The sequence below is a fragment of the Tachyglossus aculeatus genome, chromosome 3 (assembly GCF_015852505.1).
Source record: "Tachyglossus aculeatus isolate mTacAcu1 chromosome 3, mTacAcu1.pri, whole genome shotgun sequence".
Taxonomy (NCBI): domain Eukaryota; kingdom Metazoa; phylum Chordata; class Mammalia; order Monotremata; family Tachyglossidae; genus Tachyglossus; species Tachyglossus aculeatus.
Window position 1 is genome coordinate 90,019,078 of NC_052068.1, and position 23,480 is coordinate 90,042,557.

At 39.3% G+C, this 23,480-nt stretch overlaps 1 protein-coding gene across 3 annotated transcripts in view; it reads right to left on the reverse strand.

The window, feature by feature from the left end:
- C3H18orf25 (chromosome 3 C18orf25 homolog) overlaps positions 1-23,480 on the reverse strand; it is a 104,414-nt gene that overhangs the window by 12,846 nt on the left and 68,088 nt on the right. The window contains exons 3-4 of one of the 3 annotated variants that reach the window (XM_038744256.1): positions 9,573-9,755; positions 2,063-2,189 (exon numbers count right to left, since the gene is read on the reverse strand). In XM_038744256.1, the coding sequence (XP_038600184.1) occupies positions 2,063-2,189; positions 9,573-9,755 (310 nt within the window). Of the gene's footprint in view, positions 1-2,062; positions 2,190-9,572; positions 9,756-21,547; positions 22,216-23,480 lie in introns of those variants that run through there. The other 2 variants (XM_038744258.1, XM_038744257.1) reach the window with 2 other exon arrangements.

Sequence of the window (23,480 nt, forward strand, 5' to 3'; positions counted from 1 at the left end):
CGCCTGGCACATAGTAATTGCTCAACAAATACCATTAAAAAAAAATTCACAGGATTTGAGACAATGTAGATAATAGAACGGATGGATAAGGTGAGACTGTGAGCCCGTTGTTGGGTAGGGACCGTCTCTATATGTTGCCACCTTGTACTTCCCAAATGCTTAGTACAGTGCTCTGAACACCGTAACCGCTCAATAAATACAACTGAATGAAATAAGGGTGAGTAGAGAAACAGATGTGCAAGTAGTTAAATAATATCCAAGAACGTTTGCCTCCAAGACACAAAGTCTGAGACAGTAAAAGTTACATGAGGAGAGAAAAAGATACAGAGTACACTCATCTACTTGGAGCTACCAAGAGAAAACCACTAGAGAACAGCTGGAGTGATGAGAGAATGGCCCATCGAACGGATTCAGATGAAGACGAGACACCGGGAAGACAAAGCAGAAGGTTGAGAAGACAGAGAGGGATGTAGACCCTGCCGAAATATGAGCCTACAATGGCAGAAGAGAAGGCAGACGGCAAGGATATCCGAGGGAATACGAATGAGGGCAATCAATGAGGAGGGTAGGGAAGTACATATAGGTTGAAGTAAGGAGGCTGGGAAAGAAAACCTTTCAGGAGAGTGAGGAGGGAAAACGATTAATGAGAACGAAAGTAAAAACTAGGAACAGGGAGAGAAGAGAAAGCTGTGTAGGCAAGAAACAACAGTGAGGAAAGAAGAAAGTTGTTCAATTGAAGCTCTTTCGAAGGTGGATGGGGTCTGAAGAATTCTAGATTTGTCATTAGTGAGATTACAGTTTTCAAGTTATTCTGTTGCATTCTCCATTCTTAAAGTACATTTGGTGGCAGGCCAAATCTCACTGCAATTTCTCATCAGGTATCATCATAAGCCTACAGCAAAAGTTATCTCCTCAAAGAGGTGATCTACAGAATACGTCCACCCTGCACCAATGCATCTCAGCTCACTTTTGGTAGGAACAGTGAGATATTTCTCGGTGACTTTTGTTGCAGGCAAAACAACTGTTCATTGTTGTACTGTACCTTCCCAAGTGCTTAGTACAGTGCTCTGCACACAGTAAGTGCTTAATAAATACGATTGAATAAATGAATGATTTCCACTGTGATTGTTACTCTAACCACATCAGTTTAGGCTAAGGCAAGGTGCAATGAAAATCCAGGCATTGTGATGCTTTTCCAATTTCTGGCAAGATTTTCAGTGTTCTCTGAGAGAATCACGTATTTACGTCTGCTGCTTCAAGGACAAATCATTTGAGGATGAAAATTCCTCTAGAGAAATCATGGCTGGGAATGTGTCTGTCACATTGTATTGTACTCTCTCAAGCACTCAGTACAACGCTCTGCACACAGTAAGTGCTCAATAACACTGATTCATTATAATAAATGTTTTTATGAATGTTACCTAAGGGAAGAGGCCCAAAAGATATCTAATCTGCTTGTTTTCTTTTCATTAAGATGATTTCTCATTGGAAGGCTACTACGTTCGACTACCTGTGTACAGCGTAAATTAGAAACTCAAAGCTTTGTCTGCAGTCATAACTTTTTTTTTTATTTGGGAAGTTCAAAATCAGAAGGTTCAGCAAAGACTTACTGCCTGGGTTCCAAATCTAAAATTGGAGTCCCTGGTCACTTTGAAGCATACCTTCAACTGTTAACTTCTAATATTGCCTCGGCCCAAGACGAAGGAAGAGAAACACTTGGGCAAACTGCAAAAAGTGAGGCTAAAACACCTCCCCCTGCCAAAAAACGAACAAAATATAAACCTGAAAGTACGATGAGGCAACTGATATACAGAGAAAAATGTGTAAGCCTGTATGGATTTCAGCTCTTTCCTATGGGGACCTATTTGCTGATTGTTCAAGACAAGAGGCAATATACCCTCCCTTCTTGAACATAAAAACATGTGCATTTCCAGACCTCCGCAAGTAGATCAGACAGCATTCGCTGTTCATCTCATGCAATGTGCCACTCATCAGTTTCCTTTGGGTTTAGAGGGCTATTTCAGGAATTATCAAATGCAAGACAGGAGCTTCATTTCTCTACCTTGCGTGTTCCTGAACTCCAATGATCTCCACTTCACTATCTGAAGAGGCAATGTTGATCTCTTCGTTGAGCTGTGCGTTGCCAGAGGTGGTTTTGTCACTTCCTAGGTACCCAGGATCCAAATGACCTGTGAAAGAAGAGAAAGAAACAAACGTCACATGCTGTGGTTTGATTATTTTTTTCACTTGCAATCACTTTTCACAAACAATCCACCATAAAAGAACTTTGTAAACCAGAATGTCTTATCTAATTTCAGTCCATCATAAAGAACCACAGAATAAGAAAAGGCTCAAAGGGTTGAGTGCCCTATTTGCCGACTTTCAATCCTCGCTGTGTTACCTATAACTCACACACCACATTTTCCTCTAACACAGGGGGTGCTTTCCTGCTGGACCCTGTGTCACGGAAACTCACGTGGTGGCATTGAGTGACCCTGCGCACAAGCGTGCATCCAGTATAGAGGTGTGTTGTCAGAACATTCCCCGGTTCCCAAGCGGAACTGTAGACAAAACCCATTCGGAACACATGTGGTAACGACAGAACTGTCTGCGCATTGATCCAGTGAGGTTGAACATGACTCCGGAGGCAAGATTTACCACTGGCTGGAAAGTGGCTGGAGAGGAATGGATATTTTATTGGTTCAACTCTTAGAGACCTCCAGTAGCAGAATAAGTCAGGGCCTTATAAAGTTGCTAGGCAAAAGGAATCGGAACATTGAGGAGAGTGGCTACTGCCATGACACACAGCCCAGGTGGTAACTACAGATTTTCTGAAAGAGCAGGAATGTCAACAATTTAGTAGAGAATTACACTGAAAGGAAAAAAGATGATTCTTTTCTTCCGATCCTTTAAATAGATGCAGCATCCCAGGTAACTTCTCATCCTAAGACACCTCAAAATGGAACACATTCTGTGTTTTATGGGCATCAGGAAGGGTATCAGCTAGGCAGGCAGAGAACATGTCAACAACAGCCTTCCTGTTTCTCATTAGGATCCTACACTTTTATTCAATTTTTATTTTCTGGCTTGACATCCATGAATAACATCAATTGTAACCAACGAAACAAACCAGAGACTACCCTGAAATGGTCACAACTACAATCAAATGCAAGCATTTGTCCCAACTCCAGAAGACTTGTCGGTACCCGGAACCAAGATGAATTTTCACCATCCTGCAATAGGAAAAGGTATAAACAATTTTTTTTAAGTGATCACTAACTGCAATTCTTGACTGACATAACATTACAATGCGAAAGGCCAGATTCTTCTCTTCAGGATATTCTGAGAATCTCTCCAAAAATGACAACCTTGAGGCTCTTTGGCAGATACAGCATAACCACATCTCCTGAGAATCAGGAATCCCATCCCAGTGGCCATCAATATAATTTGGCTTCGGTAAGCCACAACCTCACGGTAGCTCCATTTCTTTCACTGTAAAACAGGCCTCTGCTACCTGCCTCCTCATTACATCATGGTAATGATGTTGGTTAGATATTAGACATACTAGTCAAACTGTTTCTTCCAACTTTCACATCACTCAGAAACCATCCCTACAGGTTAAAGAACTGCATCTCCATGCAGTTCCAGTTAACTAACAAATCTCCATTTTGGGATACCTGTTGCTGTGTGGCCTAGGAAGATATTTATTTTTAATTATGGTCAGCTGTCTTTTATAATAATAATGATGGTATTTGTTAAGCGCTTCCCCTCAAGACTGGGAACTTGTAGGTAAGGAAAGAACTCAACTTTAAAAATATACACAACATCCAAGTTGGGGGCACACACACCCCTCATCTTCAAATTAGGTATTACTGATACTAGTAATGCTGTTAAGACTAATGCCTAAAATACTCCAAGTCCACTGTGAAAAAGGTCCTCATCCAAAACAAGGCACGGCCGTGGTTAAACATGAAACCTGGAAGTTATTGTCTGCCCAAATGGAAAGGCTGGCTTTCAAAACCAAAAGGCAGCCCAGATAAAATAGTACCACTCCTGAAAAATCGGTCTTATTGCTTCAGTTTTACTCGTCTTTTCATTACTAAACAGGCCTTCAGAAAGCTTCTCGCATACCCAACAGCAGGCAAGAAGCTGAGCCCATCACTCTAACCTGAGCCCAGAAAACAAAAAAATAAAAGGCACATTTAAAATACGTGTGGGCCTTAGTCAACTTTTTTTCTCCGCATCACTGCTTTCATGAAGGTAACTGGAGTGGGACAGCAGAGGAGGGGGGTGTGGGCTCTGAATTTAGCACATCTTTGCTACCAGCTCTTTTGTATTGTACTCCCCCGAGTGCTCCGCACACTGTAAGCGCTCAATAAATACCAATGATTGATTGATTGCAGCTCCAACCATGTGTGTGAAATTACTAATAGGGATTCTCCTTTGGCAATTGAGCCCAGATCATTTTTTTTTAATTCTGGGTAATTGCATTTAGCAGATGTCTAAAATGCATTATAGCTTTTCTAAGCAACCACTCGCTCAAAACTATAACGAATCCACCCTTAGCAATAAGAGAAGCTGGTCTCCATGTGCTTTTTAGGGTCATAAAATAGCATCTCCAGGATTATATACAGTCTTTCTCAAAACTGAAAAAAGTTCCAGGATGCCAGAGTTCAGTTTTATGAGTTTTTACATTAGAGTATCAACTAATCTGTGAGCCTTCAAGTTACTATTTGATCGGTAAAACTATATTTAGCTATGAAGAATGGGACTTTGTATGCTGGAAGGTTTCCCATTATCCCATGCATCAGAAGTGCATTCTGGGGATTAACAGCTATTCAACTAAATCTGATTCTCTTCTAATGTAGGCTTCATATTCAACAACAATCAAGGCATGGCACCGTCCAATTTTTTTTTCATTAATTCCCCCTCTGATATTGATATTACCACTGAAATAGCTTTCGGTACAAAGGACAAAGTCATTGGGAGGTTTCAGTCATCATCTCTCAATTAGTAGTATTTACTGAACGCTCACTGTGTGCAGAGCACTGTATTATCTATAACAACAGTGCTTGGCACATAGTAAGCGCTTAACAAATACCATGATTATTATTAAAGCAACAACCAACACTGAAAGAGCCTTTGATGCGGATGTTCTAGCTAGAGGTTAGGCGAGAGCAGGACTAGAAGTGCTAAACATTAGTAACAACACATGGAAAAGCTTACACATTCCTATGGGTGAGGGGAACAAATGTGTCAAAAGAGGGAATGAGATGATATCAATCAACCGATCAATAATATGGTATCCTTCAGTGGTGTGCATAGCCCCTTGAGAGAGTGCACAGGGGATCTTTGGAAACACGGAATCAAGAATGTGTACCAGCAATAAGCAAGAAGTTGTTCTGACTCTGAAGCTAGAAGCGCTGGGAGAGCCCTGCTGCCTCTAGCAAAATCAACATTAAAAAACAAACAAACACATAGCCCAATGAGACGGATTGACTAATCACATTAGTGAAGCTCTGGTTTGCCTCGGAAAGATGACCCGACGCGATGACAGTGCGATCATGCAATAAAGCTTTCAAATGCTTAGTGCAGTTTTACACTTACTACTAAAGGGGGAGATTTTTCTTCTGCTTTTCATGGGATCTAAAAGCTATCAAAGCCTAGTGTATTTTTCATGACGGTAGCAAATCTTACCCAAGGAATGGGGAGAAATAACTTGGCAGGTGATTTTTAAAACCTTGTGCTAAGCTCAGTGCAGAATTAGCAGCCAGTGAGTACAGCAGCAGCCTTTGCAAAACCACGGGAATCCAAACAGAAGTGGACCTGTCTGTAAATGTAAAACGTGCACCCAAAACTCTGGTCACGAATCTGTGAAATTGATAGTTAAGAGTCGTCATTTTGTACCCCAAACTATTTTTATTGATAGCTTATATGCACAAAATTTGTGAAAAAAAATTAAGCGAGATCAGAAACCGAACGATGCCAGCTCCAATCTCCCGCGGCATCCTCCTCGGCTTGAGATTCGAGAGCATCTGCCTCATTCTTCCCTGGAGCCTCAGTGGGAAAGAAGCTTCGTGCTGACTGTGAGTCGGGGCGGGAGGATATCCTTCAAGGGCGTGGCATCGGCCGTCTTCTAAAACAGCCTGGGATGAGCTGCCATCTGCTTTCATCCGTTCTACAGCCATGGTCTGAACGCCTCTTTTCTCCCCATGCCTCTGAATGTCACACCAAAAATTCCTCCGGGAACCTTCTGCTTCGTACTGAGCAAGGCCGGACGTGCACTGGACATTCTACATCGCCTTCCTTCATGCTTAATCCAAGTTGCTCTTCAGGGCAGATATCTGGGCATGCAACAGGATCAGAAATTCTGCTTCTTTCTGAGATGCTGGGATCAGGGTGGTAGCCTTCTCCAGCTCAGATGCCTGAGTCAGGCCTGAAAATAGAAAAATTTAATTATCACCATAATATATTAAAAAGGACTATATTTAGTTATGATGGCAGCGGGCTGCCTGTGTACTCTTTGTATTGCCTGTACACAACCTTGTAAAGATAATTACTTTTCTGAAGTTCTTTTGCTTTCTTTCCTCCCACCAGAGACATTTTCAACCAACATAAAATGTCAGGACAGGCAATCTGGCTAGAAAGAAAACTAAGCACAAAACTCCCCAACTAAGCCCTCATTTTGCTTACCCACCCTCCCCTCTGTGTCACCTGTGCACTTGGCTATGCATCCCTTAAGCATTATGATACTTCCCCCAAACCCACAGCACTTTCGTACATCTCCTTATAGTCTATAACCTCTGTCATTTATTTCAATGGCTGTCTCCCCCTGTAGACTGTAGGCTCCTTGTGGGCAGGGATCGGGGTCTATTAACTCTATTGTATTGTACTTTCCCAACGCTTCATACAGTGCTCTGCACACAGCAGACAGTCAATAAATACCTTTGACTGATAAAAGAATGGCCACTATATGATGTACTGTGGCAAGTAGGCTAAAAGACCAAAAGGTGGAAAGATCTAGAGAACACTGCACTGTAAGAAGAGGTAAAAGGAGAGCCTAATTTGGTATTGGCACCCTGTACACTGATGGTGCTTCGAAAAAATCTCATCTTATCTCTGTAGGATTGGGTTTTAGGGTGTATTAAAGAAAGCGGATTTTCTCAAGTGAGAAACCCTTTTCTGCACAACGTCCACAAAAATTCACACTTTGAAATAGGATGGGAAACAGACTTTTGGCAGGAAGCGCTCAACAAATATAATTGATTGATTTGGAGCGGGCCACAGAGATCATCCAATATGGCCTCCACCCTCCTTTAGAGAGTCAGAAGCACCTGGGTTCTAATCCCAGTTCTGCTATTTGTCTGCTGTTTCACCTTCTCTGTGCCTCATCTACCTCATCTGTAAAATGGGGAGTAAGATGGTGAGCTACATGAGGGACAGGGTCTGGATTGAACCTGATTAGCTCATATCTACTCCAGCGCTTAGTACAGTGCCTGGCAAATAGGAAGCACTTAAGAAATATCTTAGTACAGTGCTCTGAACACAGTAAGCGCTGAATAAATATGATTGAATGAAATATCGTTAAAAAAAAGCACCAGTGGCACTTTCCATATTAACCACCCAGGTAAGCGGATGCATCAACTTGACTAAGCCTACAGACGAATGTGTCCAAGAGATGGGTGGAAAAGGCCACTAAACGGGAAAATCTGCCAAGTGACTTGAAGCAACTGTGCAAGCCATAGAGTTAAAGAACCGTGCTTCGTTGTCATCTCGAATGGTTTAGTTGTAAGGGTACCAAAGAGGAGCTCTGCCTATATTCTTCCAACCAGCAGATGGGATTCAGCCTGCTATATCTCTAGAAATAGTCAAAAATAACTGAATACTTTTCAGTGGGTTTTGAGGGCATTCTATAATGGAAGGCAACTGGCTGGCTCAAAGGAACCCCCAATGATCACTGAAAAACCTGCCCCAATGGTTGGTAAATAACTGTCATGGAATCTTACAGGATTTGATCTGAAATGAAGAGTCCCATGTTCTAGCCTTAGGTCTGCCACCGGCTAGCTGTTACAGGCCCGCAAGTTAACGCTGAACTGTAAACCAGCTGTTGTAAAAGAAGCACAGGTTTTCGGATATGCCGGTGAAGAGCAACGCGTTCCCCAGCACAAAGGTAAATGGGACCGACTGCCTGGATAACAGAAAATGTGCAGCTTTGGCTCCCAATTCTTGTCAGATAATCCCATTCATTAAGCTACTTATTTCAACAAGCAAGAAAGCAATGCAATACCTGTATGGACCCATTCCTCTGATGACTGACTCTCTTGAATTTACTTAGTTTCCTCAATCCGTAGACGATTCAGTTCTTCTGCCTCGGATGCAGAGATGTCCTCTTGCTAAAAAAAAAAAAAGTTTGGCTCCTAGAAGGCCGCCCACTTCCTTGGGAAAAGCGGCAGGTTGCTTTGCCCGCCTCAGGGGAGCTACAGTCTCGCAGCACATCCGGTCCTGGCCTTGAGCCACAGATCTGGTATTCAGTGTCCCACGGGACCTAGACTCCACTCTCCTCCGGCATTACGCTGCACTCTGGAACCATTCTAAGTCCCCAATTTACAATGAGGACCAATTCACCACACTGCTCAGAACACACACATAACCCACAGTGGACCTTTCGGAAAACAGTCAATAGTAACGCTTTAGAATGGATCAGAAGTCGAAAACCAAGCCAAAACAGTGTCTAAAACTTGGTTGTGGCCTCACAGCACATTAAAATGCACGCACCGGATTTCCACTCTTCTACTAAGTGCGAGCGGGCGTGAAAATTCTCCATTTTTTTTTTGTGCCTCGGAGGCCTAGGTTGGCCAAAATTACGACCGCTATGAAAAATAACTTGAAATAGTTGAGAATCCCCGTCCACCTGAGAAATAACCAGCGACTGCCCGAGTCTCCTGAGAGGGCGACAGTAAATAGATTTTACAGGGTGGATGAAATTGGTCTTAAACGATATTAGCTGGAGATGCCATTCACTGTCAAACACGTACATGCTAAACACTACTTGCAGCTTCGGTAGGGACAGCGTTTTCTTGTGATGGTCTTAAGGTCTGTATTTTTTTTTAACACGGGGCCATTTTCCAAACCAAACCACTCAATATACAATTTCTTATGTTGCATAAAAGCAAGGATGACTTGAAAGTAACTACTACTAGAAATCTGAATGGAAGCCCATGAGACAGCTGAGAAAAGATTTCTGATCCAACCTTCTGAAAAGAAATACGGCAAAGGCCGAAGAAAAAGTTTAGCCTCCTTTAAAGTATCCTAGCATTTCGATATTGAAATCAACCTGAGCCTGACCACTAATATTTCAAGTGTATGCTTGGCCTCTCTCCTTTTCTGTGTGATAGGCTGTCAGTCACTTGCAGTGAACAGCTACTTTTATTAGAGGCCCAATCAGATGCGGTCAAGCATATCTGGTCTGGCCTGTTCCAACAATTTGGCAGGGTATATTAGAAGTACAGGGAAGATTGCTGCCAAGGACACATGCACATAATGGCATCAGAAAGGGGTTAAAGTAGACCAACCTGCCTCAGCATTCAGTTCCTCTAGAAGCCCGCTGGTCCTCCAGGTAGCTCCTGTGTCCTGGCTTCCTACAGAATTACTGTGCTCTTGAACTACTGCAGCCGCCAATAAATTGTCCACATTTACCACTTCTGGGTCAGAGTTGGTGTCTGATATATCATAATGAGCTACAACTGGAGGTCCATCTGGGGAGGAAAGAAAATGTATACTGTATCTACATGTGTGGTACAAAGCACTCCTGAAAATAAACAAGAGCTCACTTCATGTCAGTTGCCTTTTCCTACAGGGACTGAGCAGAAGAGTCATGCCTCCTGCTTCAATTGTAAATATAATCTGAGACCAGAGAGGTGTTTTAGACTTGGAAAGATTCAGGATAGGACACTAAACTGACGTCAGAACAAGGAAAACTTGTTAGTTAAAAAAATGCTTGATAGAATTCAACGGGCTATATTCAATTATCTTTACTGTCAAAGAATAAAATAAATGATTCAGGGGGGAAAAAAACTACTACAAAATTTATGAAATTGAATTTTGTTAGTTCAAGTGGGGGTGGGGGGAGAGTTGCAGAAATCAATATAAGCCATTAAAAAAGTAATATAAATTTTTAACAACTGATTTGAGTGGGTGTCATTTTCAATGGGCAATTCTAGCCAAATGTTCTAGATTAATAAGGTATTGGAGGTAGGACATCTTCCCCATATAAAATTTTCCTAGCATGTACCCTAGTTTATATAAATATCAAGCGTTTTTATAACCAGCTGAAACATTCTAAAGGACTGCAACTCATGAGCTGCTTGTCTGTAACAAGGAAAGGATTGTGACGATAAGAATTTGTACAGTTCACAATGTTAATCTACTCTTTCCACAGTAAGAGAAACTACAAATGTCAGTTTTTTAGGATTCTGCTCTGGAGTAACATCAAGACACAGAGAAATATTCTCTTCCCTATTACCTATCCCTGAAAATCAGAAGAAGCCACAGACTCCAAAAGATTTTAATTGATTCTGGGTGATTTTTAGAGTAGGGGCTAATTATTAACTACCACTGAGGATGCTCAAGTTTTCTCTGGGGGAAAAACAAATTCCCTCCTGTCCCTGATTGACAGGACTGGAGAAGCCAACAAGGAATAGTCTCTAAAGGAATTACATTTCGGTGCTGCAGGCTAGAATGCTTAAATATGTGTGCTAATTGGACACATCTACAGTCTGAAAAAATATTAATGGCTTCCTTTATATTATCCACAGCATATATATCATCAGCTAAAATCCCCTGCAAAAAAGGTTTTCTTTCAAGGAAGCAGAAAATTCTCACTATCCCTATAAAGTGACACATGCAGAATGTTTTGGGTTTTTCCCCCTCACTGGCCAAAGGCCAAAAATGAATTTCAACACACAGTGACATGGCTTAAAACTATTTCTTATATTTGAAAGGGATTTTTTCTGTTTCACCCTTGAAGTGGATATTGCAAATAAAACCATTTTATGAAATGGTGTACTTCAAAAGAGAAACACATCTCAAATTGGAATATATTTTGAAGGAAATTTACTTGATATAGACATTAGTTCTGTAAAACTGCCACAACACATTTTTGGCATCTTCTCTTCTCCCCCAGCTTCCATATCACATTCATGTAGTAATACTACAAATTAAAAAAGACCCAAAGTAAAAGGAAATGGGTAGTTTAATGCCAATGTAGAAAGAGCCAACAGATCACAATATGAAATTCTGACAAAACTGAAAAAAAAAAATCCAGATAGCTAACTATAAAAAGATGACCTCTAGTCTCCAAAAAGGGACACACAAGTTCAAAGACAATGGCCTTACAATTAAATGGGTTGGGACTGCCTTTTCGGTTGAAGGAAAAGGGGAAGATAATTACATATAAACTAGATTATAGATTAGATATTTTATTTTTTGAAAAGGAAAAAGAACATTTGGCTGCATCCCTTCCCTATGCTCTCATCAGAGTTCAAAGTGATAAATCATGATATCGATATATCTTGTGACCTCAAAGACTAAATGCTTGAGTGCAGAAGATACGAGGGTCAAGTACAATATTGACTATTTGACCATGTTTTCTAATTACAAAAGGATCTAATTTTGTGGAATGGATTCTAAGACGTTTAATGCACTCTTTCAGTTAATGGATTTTTTATTCTTTACTGTAATTTCAATATTGCTATGAAAAAAGTCAAATTTGGACAGACATGCCTACAAAAGTCAAATAATATTTGGATAAAAAAGCATTAGCAGTCAAGTCAAAATTGTACCACTCCTACATGTATAATCATGCAAAAATGTATAATAAATGTATATACATGCAGAGTGATATTTCTTATCACCTACCCATGGAAATAACTTGTGAAAGTCTTCATCAGAAGGATATACAAGCATAAACTTGTTATCTGTAGCTCCACTCTTGTATCTTCCACACTTCCAAACAGCACACCTTATAACTTAGCTTAAATTTAGTACACATTATAAACAAAGACAGCAGTGTTTTTATATTTTACATTCAATTGTAACCATTCTTAATTTACAGAAAACCTGGCTGAAAGAAAGCAATATTTTACAATCCATCAGCATATTTGTCTTTTCAAATTTGCCTTTCAAAAGAAATTTAAAATTGTAAATGAGGGGCTCCTCTGACTCACAGCTAATTTAAACCTCTCACCAATGACTGATGAATGTAACTGCCTGGGCATAATATTGAAGAAATATTACGATTGGGGGGAAGTTTCAAAAAGAGCCATGGGAAGGGGAGGTGGGGGGGTGGCAGAGGGGAAAGCTCAAAATTTTTTTTAAAAAAAGGTTGGGGGTGGGGCAATTTAGGAAGGTTCCGTTGATGTTTACAAAGATTCTGGATTTGAATCCAGGTCTAAATGTGGACATAACTTCCTAACTAACACTAGATTTCCCCCACTAAATAATGAGGAAAGTTACAATAGCATTGCAGAGTGAACAAAGTGGGAGTTCAATTTCCATGAGGAATAATTTAGCAATTAGTTTCCAGTACAATTTCATGTACCAGGAAATGCATTGATCTTTCTCAGTTCTCAATTATTAGAATTGCAGGTATTACTCAACATTTGAATTTCACTGCAGTTACTATTCAACATTGGCAACACTTGCCAGGCAGAATTTTCAATATGTTTAGTTCTACATGTCTGTTGCAAACCTGGAAAAACATGAGCTCCCTCCTCCCCTACTTTGAAACTGCAGGGTAAATTCATAAGAGTATATAGAGTGAAGGTGCCAAAAACGACATGTAACTGTGATTTGCTGGCTTACACACCCTTAGCCCCAAGGAGTCAATAAGTGTAGCACTACCCAAGGCCCCCTTCAAAATTGGAAATCACCACCTTCGAAGAATCATTCAAATTAACAGATAATCCATCATAAATTTCTCTACTGTACTGTAAGAATGCATCCTTTTCACTAAGAAAGGACTACCCTGGGGCTGATCACCCAGTGTTTGGTTTTCCCAATCTTTAGCTCTTCCGTTCCCCTGAAACTGCTTATCTCTGCCAGACTTGGTTGGGGGTAAAAATTGGGGTTTATCCATTTCATCACTCATTAACAGCACTTGCAATGGGCTTAAAGGTAAGAAATAAACACCCTTGCCTAAAATGGGGCTTGAGGATTATCCATGAATCCCAATGATCCCAATATACTTTTGCTGTTTCCCATTAGCAAAAGTTGCCTTTCCCATTGTGGCAACTCACACTCAAGATTCCCCCTTTCCTTCTCGCCTAACATGCCTAATTTCCTCCTCTCTGTTCATATCTGGATACCTTCCATGCCTCTGCTTTCTCTAGATCGTAAACTTGAACGTGTCTACCAACTCTGTTCTACTGTACTCTCCCAAGCGCTTAAAACAGTACTCTGCACACAGTAAGCGCTTCATAAATATCACTAATTGACTGCTTTCTACTGATAGTCTCAATTCTGTGCCCACTCTGCCCTCTCAATCTTTCTGATGCTGCTGCTTCTTACTTTTTACCCCCATAAGCTTTTTGGAAACTATGTGCTTCACCTACCGTGAGTTGGGACCACCTTCTGTTACCACCCTTCTGATCTGGCAAAGATCTCTGGACCCGTTTTACTTAGCCTAGTGGCCTTATCCTCCAAAATACTCATGAAAACCACCTTAAGCCCCAAAGTGGCAGCCACACTGACTTTTACCTATATTCCAGTTTAAAAGTTTCCTTTGCTTTTAGATGCTACTTTAGACACAAATAATAATGCAATTGGCCATTATATATTACCATATTAATCAACTGTACTGAAATATTACATTAGGTAAAACAAAATTGGCAGCTGCAGAGAAATGCCAAGGAACCAGAGATTATTTTTGCTACATAGCACCAGAGGTAAAGTGGAATATTTACTAGAAATGTTTTGGATAGATAGGAAAACAGTTTTTTTATGGTGAAAATGAGGAGTTCAAAAAGTCCTCCAGACACAGTATTAACTGTGTTCTCCACGGATGGTGGGAATTGTTTAAATAACAACAACAACAAAAAAGGCAAAAGTATCCATTTCTCAATGCTGTACTGAACACATTTTAGCTTGAAAGGGAAGAAATCCCAGTAAGGGATAATTACTGCCCTTTGACAAAAATGAAAAACACCAAGACAAATGATTGAGAGAGTTTTTGAAATCAAATTAAGTCTACATTCAATTTTGTTTATCATTGCACTTACCCTATTAATAAACTGTCTCCCCCTTCTAGACTGTGAGCCCGTTGTTGGGTAGGGACCGTCTCTATTATGTTGCCGACTTGTACTTCCCAAGCGCTTGGTACAGTGCTCTGCACACAGTAAGCTCTCAATAAATACAACTGAATGAATGAATGAATGAATAAAAACATCCTCTTACCCTACGACAGAATCTTTCAGGCTACAGCGTGCAATAAAAGGCAACAGGCCATATATAAACCATCTCCACTCAAAAAGCTTTAGCCACCATCAAAAGGTAGCCCACTTAAGCCAATAAATCAGACATCAATTTAAACCAAAATGTAATGGGAAAAAGCAGAGATAACTAATGGATTATTCAGAAACATAATGAGACCAAGGATCTATAACTTCACCTCTTGAAATCACTGGGGTTTCTTTGTTTGCTTGTTTTTGATTACTCTAGAGGCAAAAAATAAATCACAAAAGTGTCAAACGCACTATAGACTTACTCCAGCTAGGATAACCCTATCTGATCTGTCAGGAATTCTGCAGCTTCAAAAAGAGTGCCCCCCACCCCCTAAAAAAAACCTTTTTTTTAACTTCTTGGGTTGATTGGGCATATTCAATAAACTGGCTGGTAATTCATAATCAGGGCTTTTCTATAAGTTAGCTTAAATTTTTGGAGTAGGAGAGGAAGAAATGGTGAGAAGTGATCTCTTCACAACACTGTTCTGGCTTGATACTGACCCTAACATATGAAACAGTATAATGATAAGGTATTCATTTTAAAAAGCCAGTCATTCAAGAATTATCAATCCTTAAAGCTTCAAATCTACCGCTGGCTTACAGATGATATAAACCTGATTATGTTCACTATATAAATCAAGCACTGATCTTACAATGCGAATGTGATTCATGACGCTGAATACTACAGAAAATCCCTAAAATGTAGAATACTGTCCTTGTTAAAATGTAGTAACAAGAAACACTCACTTTTTTATATTTATTTATTCTAGGTTACAGTAATTACATTTCAAATTGACAGAATTAAGCAGAGAATACATAATGTAAATACAATAGAAACCTATATTATTTCAACAACATTCTCCATAAAATTTCAAAATTATTAATGGGGAAAAAAAGCTTCATTGCTGGAGAGAGGAATACTGCTCAGATTTTCCTTCATTTTACAGGGCATCTGATTTATTTTACAATGTGGTAATACTGCATGAAAAGATATCAAGTGGTGGGGTGGCTGATATATCACTGTAAACTGTACACGTAAACACACTCACTCACTCAGCCCAGTCTGACTTTTCTAGATTTGAGAGAACTTAAAAGAGAAACAGAGAATTGGGTGTGAAAGTCTAAAAAATCTTTTCATCTTTTTCCTACTACTCTCTCATTAAATGAAGCATAACGGTTTTAACAATTTATACAGAAAAGCAATTTCTTTACAAAGTTGCATTGTTATTTAGGGCAAATTCAGATAGACTCTGAACCTTCTGTACAATATACATTTACCCTTCCTGCAGCATAAATTCTCCATCAAAAGCAAAATACTGTAAAAATGGTTTGGACAGTATTTGGGTGTCACTTTGCAGTTCTCTGACATCCCCAAAAATCACCTATTATAGACCCTTACTTTGCCTAGTAGACAATATGAAAAGGAAAGGGGAAGAAAGTACATGGGATAAATAAGATCAGCTACACGAAAATTCAAATTTCATCTTTAGCAAGATATTCTCCATTACACCTAATCATCAGGTAAATGTATCTAGGATCCTAAGTTTTCCTGTGGCTGTAATACCGAAAGGCTCTGTTATACTGAATCAAAGTATTCTTACTGAACTTGAGTTAAATGTCAGGCAACACAGATTCATTTACTCAATTGTATTTATTGAGTGCTTACTGTGTGCAGAGCACTGTACTAAGTGCTTAAATGCAAAATAAAACAAAGTATTTCATTTCCAAGAAACATGGACTTAAAAAGAATCCATGAATAAACTTTACTTTCATGAGTAGGTCCACAGTTTCATTAAGGACAATAGAAGCTAAGTTCATTCAAGGGCAGAACTTGGCTTATATGCACTTGGAGAATCCATGAATTAGAATTGGGTCAATACTTAAACCCTTTAAAGAATGCAGTCAACTGAAAGAACTGCCTCCATCAGAATAATCTGTACAATTTATTGTATAATTACAGACTAAGGGTGCAGGTTCAAAACACAAAATGATAGTGATCAGGAAGATAGATATAATGCATGCACAATATGCACATTTTATATTTTTAGCATCCTTAAGTTTTCTCAAGGATAAAATACAAGTCATTTATTTGCCATCAAAGGCAACTCAGTCAATCGGATATTAAAAATTAAATGTATTCACAGAAGTATTTGGATGTGATCTAAGATTTTTTTTAAAAAAATCTGTATTATCCTCCCTTTCCCACCTCCACCACCCCAAGAAAATCTAAATTGGTAATTTTAAAAAAGGTCTCCCCTAGGGAACATGTGCATGATGAGTTTTATGTTTACAAAACACCCTCTCAAACATAAGGGTTTAATATGAGAGTAATCATAATGGTATGGGTGCAAATAACCAGTACTTTGAAAACATGAACATAAGATTCTGTTAGCTATCCACTCCAAAAAAGAACACCCGAAAAAACAGCACTCGACATTACCGAGTGTGGCATGCACTGGAAAAATCCAGAATTTCTATTTTTTTTCCTACTTAGACATGGCACAGCTGTTGGTTTTTCCTTATTTCTGTCCTGCAGGTCTTAAACTCACAACACCAGGTATGGATGTACGAAAGTACGAATCACCTGTCAAGTATTTGACATAGGTGACTAACCACTTGCCTGCTGTGTGACTTTGGGCAAATCACTTAACTTCCCTGTGCCTCGGTTACCTCATCGGTAAATGGGGTTTAAAATTGTAAGCCCCATGTGGGACATGGACTGTGTCCAACCCGATTAGTTTTTGTCCTCTTCAGTGCTTAGTACAGTGTCTGGCATGTAGTAAGCATTTAAATACAATAAAAAGAACAAAATCCCACCTAACCCCATGGGTATTAAGTACTCTAGGAGTGGTACCCATAATGTACCTGATCTCTTGAGTAAAACAGTTAATACTCTACGTGAAAAAGGTTTGGGAGAGGCCTCTTGATGTTATGGGAAGCCAGTTAAATTTTACCAGGCAGTAACTCCGGCGGCATTCTCATTTACTGTAGATTCCCACATACTCTTTTAAAAAAGAATTAAAATTTTAGAAAGGGCTTCAGCCTAACAGGAAGGGGTACACTAGTGGCCAGAGCAGCCCCAAATGCTGTTCTATTAAAAGACGGATTTTTGCTCCAGCATTTGCTCCAACTTGAGCTGCACACTGTGAAAATGTCCATATAGCTTGTGTACTTATTTTAAACTCCTTAACTCCTAATATATTTCAGACACTTAAATACTACGCAGAATGTTCTCCCAGATTTTGCTTTTGACTTCAATGGAACGAAAATAGATCCCCCTTCCGAACAGCTCCTTCTCTGAAAGACTCATGAGTAAGCCCAGGGGAAAATTTGTCTTTTACACCCATGAGATGAATTGGCTCCACAGCACTATTTTTCCAAGCTATGTGGAGTAACACAATAATCATGATTTGACCTTATAATTTGGTCCTAGATTTGCCTTATTTTAAAAAGTACACATTAATAATATGGTATGCCCTCAGGGGAAATGTGGGAAGCTTTAAAATGGTATACATATGGGGTTCTTACTGTTTTATTACACTTAAGAATGGCCAGAATGTTGCCCTCATACTTTTTCAGAGTCTCTGAGTAAAATGCTAGAGCATTTATTTGGATCAGATACACTCACCTTGTGCAGGAACCTCATTTAAAAATGAGGTTAAAAAACCTCGTGTTAATTTCCATTCTTTCCCTCCCTATTTCCAACCAGACCACTACTTAAAGACAAAATGGTTCGCTAGCTTAGCCCCTGAAAAGAAAATTCAGGAGTCCTTTAAAATTCATTTAAAAATTAAGAAAAAACAATTAAAAATTGGGATAGGCATTTTATTCTTTCAAACAATAACTAAACTGCTATAAAGGCACTACTGACTAAATTTTGGCATAGGGCATGATTTTAAACTAGCCATAATTCTTCTAAAATTAGGGGCATACGGGGAAAAGAGTTACCAGAACCTTAACTCTAGCTACGAGATTATTATTATATTATAATCAAAAGGAAACTCCTACTTTCTAGAGTTGCTTTCAAATGGCAAGACTATCAAAACTTGGGGAAACCAGTGTTGAGCAACATTTTACAATCATAATTTCAAAACAAAATCAATGGTAAAGAGTTCATTTTTTTTCCAGGAAACAATGCTTTTCAAAAATTCGGGATACAGAGAGGAATTGCATCCTTTAACTGTGAAAAGTCACATACAATAATAATACAATATGAACAGAGAAACGTCTGGCTTTGCCTTAAGTTTGTTCTTTTCAAAAGAATGATCTGTGAAACCAGAAAACAATCTATGACGTTTTCAAGGATCAGTTAGAGACTGACGATAAAAATCACTTAAAACTTCAAATATCTACCTTAGAGGTTATCTTCATAATTAAGCAACTTGTTGAAAAGGAGGAGTCCAAACGGAAGCATTACTTAATAACTTTGGAAATTCATCAGGATATACTCAATAAACTTTTGTCTGAAAGCCTCCTTCATTTCATCCAAATTGGACATTTGGAAGTGGTGTTCTTTGTAAAAGTGGGAATCGGGGACACAAGAAGAGACTCAGAGGCAAGAAGGAAGAGACAGATAAGCTACACTAAAAAAAAAAAAACCAAAACCAAAAACCCAACAACCTCTTAAATTAGTATCAGCTTACAACATTAAGATCCATATTTAAGAAGAGATGGACCTCATTTAAACAGGTTTCCACGATTATACCCCTGAAGGCCAAAAAACAAGCTAAAAGCTGTTTTCCAATTACAAGTAAATCAGTTATAATAATAATTAGCACATGACTCCACAAACAACAACAATTTAATTCAAATCTATATGCAGTTCTGCAATTCATTCCTTTTAAAAATGCTTATGTGTTAAAAAAATAAAATCATTTCAGGGCATGCTTAACATGTTAATTAGGAGATCAAAAAAACAAAAACCCAAACCAATTACTGCTTGAAGTTGCTTATGCATGCATGGGGAAGCCAGTAATGTTAACATGCTGTGAATGCACAGTGATTTGTACAGATTCCTCAAACTTTGTACATAATGTGAATTTCAAAAAAGTGAGGGGACATCGGGGAAAAGATAAACAAAACTTCCCTGAAAAGAACGATTTCGACTGAAGACATTTATCGCATTATAATCTTTAATTTGCCTAGGCTTTAAAGACTTCATGAGGTAAAATTTACGTGTATTTTTCTTTCATTTTAAAGAATCCAGGTAGCTTTATTTGAGGGTTCTCCACAGTTCAGTGGAAACTTTCCTTATTAAAATCATCCTAGGGCTTACATACGGAAGAACTTTACTTCTGGTTGCTTAAAACCAAGTAAAAATTTTAACCCTGGCATCTAAAAGCTATACAGCAGAAATCCTGAAGACAGTCTGAGTATGAATAAGAGAACTAGTCTCTCATCACCTTTACATTTCCGTAGATCTCTCAACTTCTCCACATTCCTAGGAAAGACTCTGTCACTTGTCAGATGGGTACCTTGGGCAAGTCACTTTACTTCTCTGTGCCTCAATTACCTCATCTGTAAAATGGGGACCGAGACTGTGAGCCTCATGTGGGACAACCTGTTTACCTTGTTGATTACCCCAGCGCCTAGAACAGTGTTTGGCACATAGTAAGCGCTTAAAAATACCATAAAAAGACGTGCTGCCAAAATAGGTGCCATTTATAAAATACAAGAGATACTGGCCTCAATTTTGCTTACACTTTCCATTCTTAACCCCCAGTCCTTCAATATGAAGCTCTGGCAAAGGGAAGAGATCCACTCCTTTTCCACTCAAAACACCAAAAATACAGGAAGTCTTGACTGGCTTGGGCAGCTCCGTTAACTTCCCAACTACAAATACTCCATTTTCAAAACATAATACTAATACCCTTTGGCATTTTTGACTACTTTAAATGGGCTCTGGCTGCCCAACTCTGAATTAATTCCCCAGATGGTTTAGAAGCTTATTTCAAAATACAAATGACCTCCCTCTCCTCTTCATAAAATTCAGTGTTGGATGAACCGCGAAATAACAGTTGTGATTCATCTATAAGATTATATGCCTTTCAAGGTTACTCAACTACTACTATAAATTTGGAGTTGAGAGGGGGGCCTTACTTTCAGGTGCAGGCCCAAAAGGCAAGACACTGAAGACACTCGGGTAATGCAGGATACTGACACTACAAAGTTCTATTACATCATTAACACGAAGCTTGCCAGTCTGCATAGTCACATTCACTGCAGAAGCCTATATCCTAATACACCTGGGTCAGGCGGTACTACAGCAGCAGCTATCACTGCCAAAGTTAGAGCGTCTTGTGATATATCCCCACCCCCCCCGCCCCATTATTTCAGTGCATTAGATGCACTGAAATCCTAGGAAATGCATGTCCACAACCAACTCATACTTCAACAATTCAACAAAAAGAACAGTTTAGGCACGACACATAAAACAAAAATACGGTCACCTAAACACACCCACTGGAAAATGACCATTGCAACTTGGCCATTTAAAAAAAAATCCAAAGAAAATGCTTGCACTTTATAAATTGAGTATTCTACAGGGCAACAAGAACGCCATAATCCTTGTCAAGTTATCGGTTATTCGCTTTTAAATTCCCGGCTGGAAACTCAAGTTCTCCTACCTACCAATAAATATGACACTACTCCAGCACGGCAATCATAATTTTCTCTTGCTGCTTTATCCTACATATAAATTTTCAGAAACACAGTACTGGAATCCACAAAAGCTTGAGGGCAAATTAGTAATTAAATGAGATGTGAGTTAGTGAAATATGAATATCAATTACCATGCATGTTAGAGATTTGTGAGGGGCGAAAGGTCTAACCTATGAAATCTGCCAAATCTGAGTGGAGAGAGTCATCAATAAAGAAGTCTGAATTGCAGAATGTATATGAAGGTACTAACTGCTCACAGGTGCTTTAGGATCATTAGATCTCTAAACGTAAAACTAAATTTCCCTAAATCCACATTTTGCCATGCAAAAAGAGCATACAGTAGAATATAGTATGAACACTTCTATTACAGTATAACAAACAGAGCTCTAATGTTGCAAAGATAAGTAACAAGATTCTAAGTTACATCTTACCAAGCTTTGGTGGGGGTGTTTGTGGGTTTTGTTTTCACAAGAGTTTTCCTTAAATAAAACATTCACTGTTGTGGTGTTTAAAACAACATCAAGAAAAAAACTCACATGGAGAAAAAGCGCTTTTTTTTTTTAGCATAATCCAAAGAAATGTCACAGTTTAAAATCAGACTTTTAAGTTTGTGACTGATTCAAATCATGCTCTGCAATATTCCCATTTTCTGGAAAGTTAGTTGGAAAATTGTTATTTAAAGTCGCCGGAAATTCTACTGTCGTGTCAACATTTTGATAGCTCACATAAGAACTGAAGGGTTGTTGCGGAAGAACTTGGCTATCAGGCATCTGTACACCTGACTGGGTGGAGGGGGGAATTCTTTGGCCAACTAGTTGCATTTTAGGTTCCCTGGGTTCCAGCTGGTGCTTGCTTTCTTCGTCAGTGTCAAGGCGCGTTAGCTTTTCTATCCACATGCGAAATTTCTCCTCTGTCTGCCTCTGCATCTCCGCAAAGCAGTTCATGGCCTCTTCCAGGACATTGCCTATGCAGTTCCTATCCCACACGGTGCCCCTGTCAAGCAATCCTGGAATTTCCCTGGTCGCTCCTCCAGATCCCCCAGCACGACTGAAGCCAGCTTTAAAGACATTGAGGCCATTTGATAAGACATCATTAAGTCAGAACATTGTTACTTTTATTATGACATGCTAACTCAGGAAAACAGCATAAACATTCCTAATCACGACCAGGCGGATACACTATTGGAGAAGCTGCAAACTCCAAATTGACTGGAAGAGTGTATGCACTTCAGAGGAAAACAAACCGTACAAATCACCAGTGCTTTAAGTTTATCCTATTATGCTTCCAATTTTTTTCTTGCTTTCTTAAAGGTTTTTTTAAAAAAATGCTTCATTCTCCATTCCCCGGTAGTTTGGCTACCCCAATTTGTGGACTGTGAAGATCTAACGGCCCTTTTCAACCAGAAATTGTTTTTCAGTGTTTTCACAGTTGACTCAGACCCAAAGCATTTTACAACTCTTGGGGTTGAAAGTGTGTGTCTCGATCAAAACTAGAATACATTTGCTCTATGAAATGCCGTGATTTAATTGAAACGTCAAAGATCTTATTTAAGCTAACTCCAAAATGAGAGTTGGGCAAAAATACAAACATGACTACATACATTGGATAGTAAAACTCCAAAGGATAGGTGTTGCACTATCTTGACAGTAACTAGTTCACTGAAAATATTGAACAGTGGGGACAAGAAAGAGCGGGTAGGCCTCAAATTGGCAGGAAGGCGGCTCTGACCACATCCAGGGTACAAGGTGAGACTGGAAGTAGTCTTGCAAAGATCATTCCAAATAAATAAAGGGACTCAGGCAAGGCTTGGGGTGGGGAGTTCGGGGGACAGGGAAAGAACCTTGGGACCGTATGTTCACTTCAGCATTCATCACTTTTGTTCCAACCGACCCCAAGTTGGGCATTCTCAGCCTCAAGTCTCCAATGCAGGGGGGCCCCTACGCTCCTAAATTTGACAAGCCCTCGCTTCCAATGCAGCAAGAAATGAAGTGCAAAAATTATAACTGACACTGAGCAAGATGGACGATAAAGCAGGAGACTGTCAAGAAAGAACGTAGAGGCAATCCCACATTTCAAAGCTTGCAAAATTTAGGACAACTCTCCAGTCTTCAGCACATACAGTTCACAATATAGACACAGTCACTGAACTCAGATATAAGAAAAAGGATTTCCTTGTTTAATATTGAAAACATTTAAGCAAATTTTTCTCCGATTTAAGGAATTTGTTTCTTGCTCTAAAATTATAGTGATGACCAGTTTTTAGAAGGGGGGCGGCTGGTTTGTTGTTTTCATCCATAATCTTTTGAAGATTTATCACTTGGA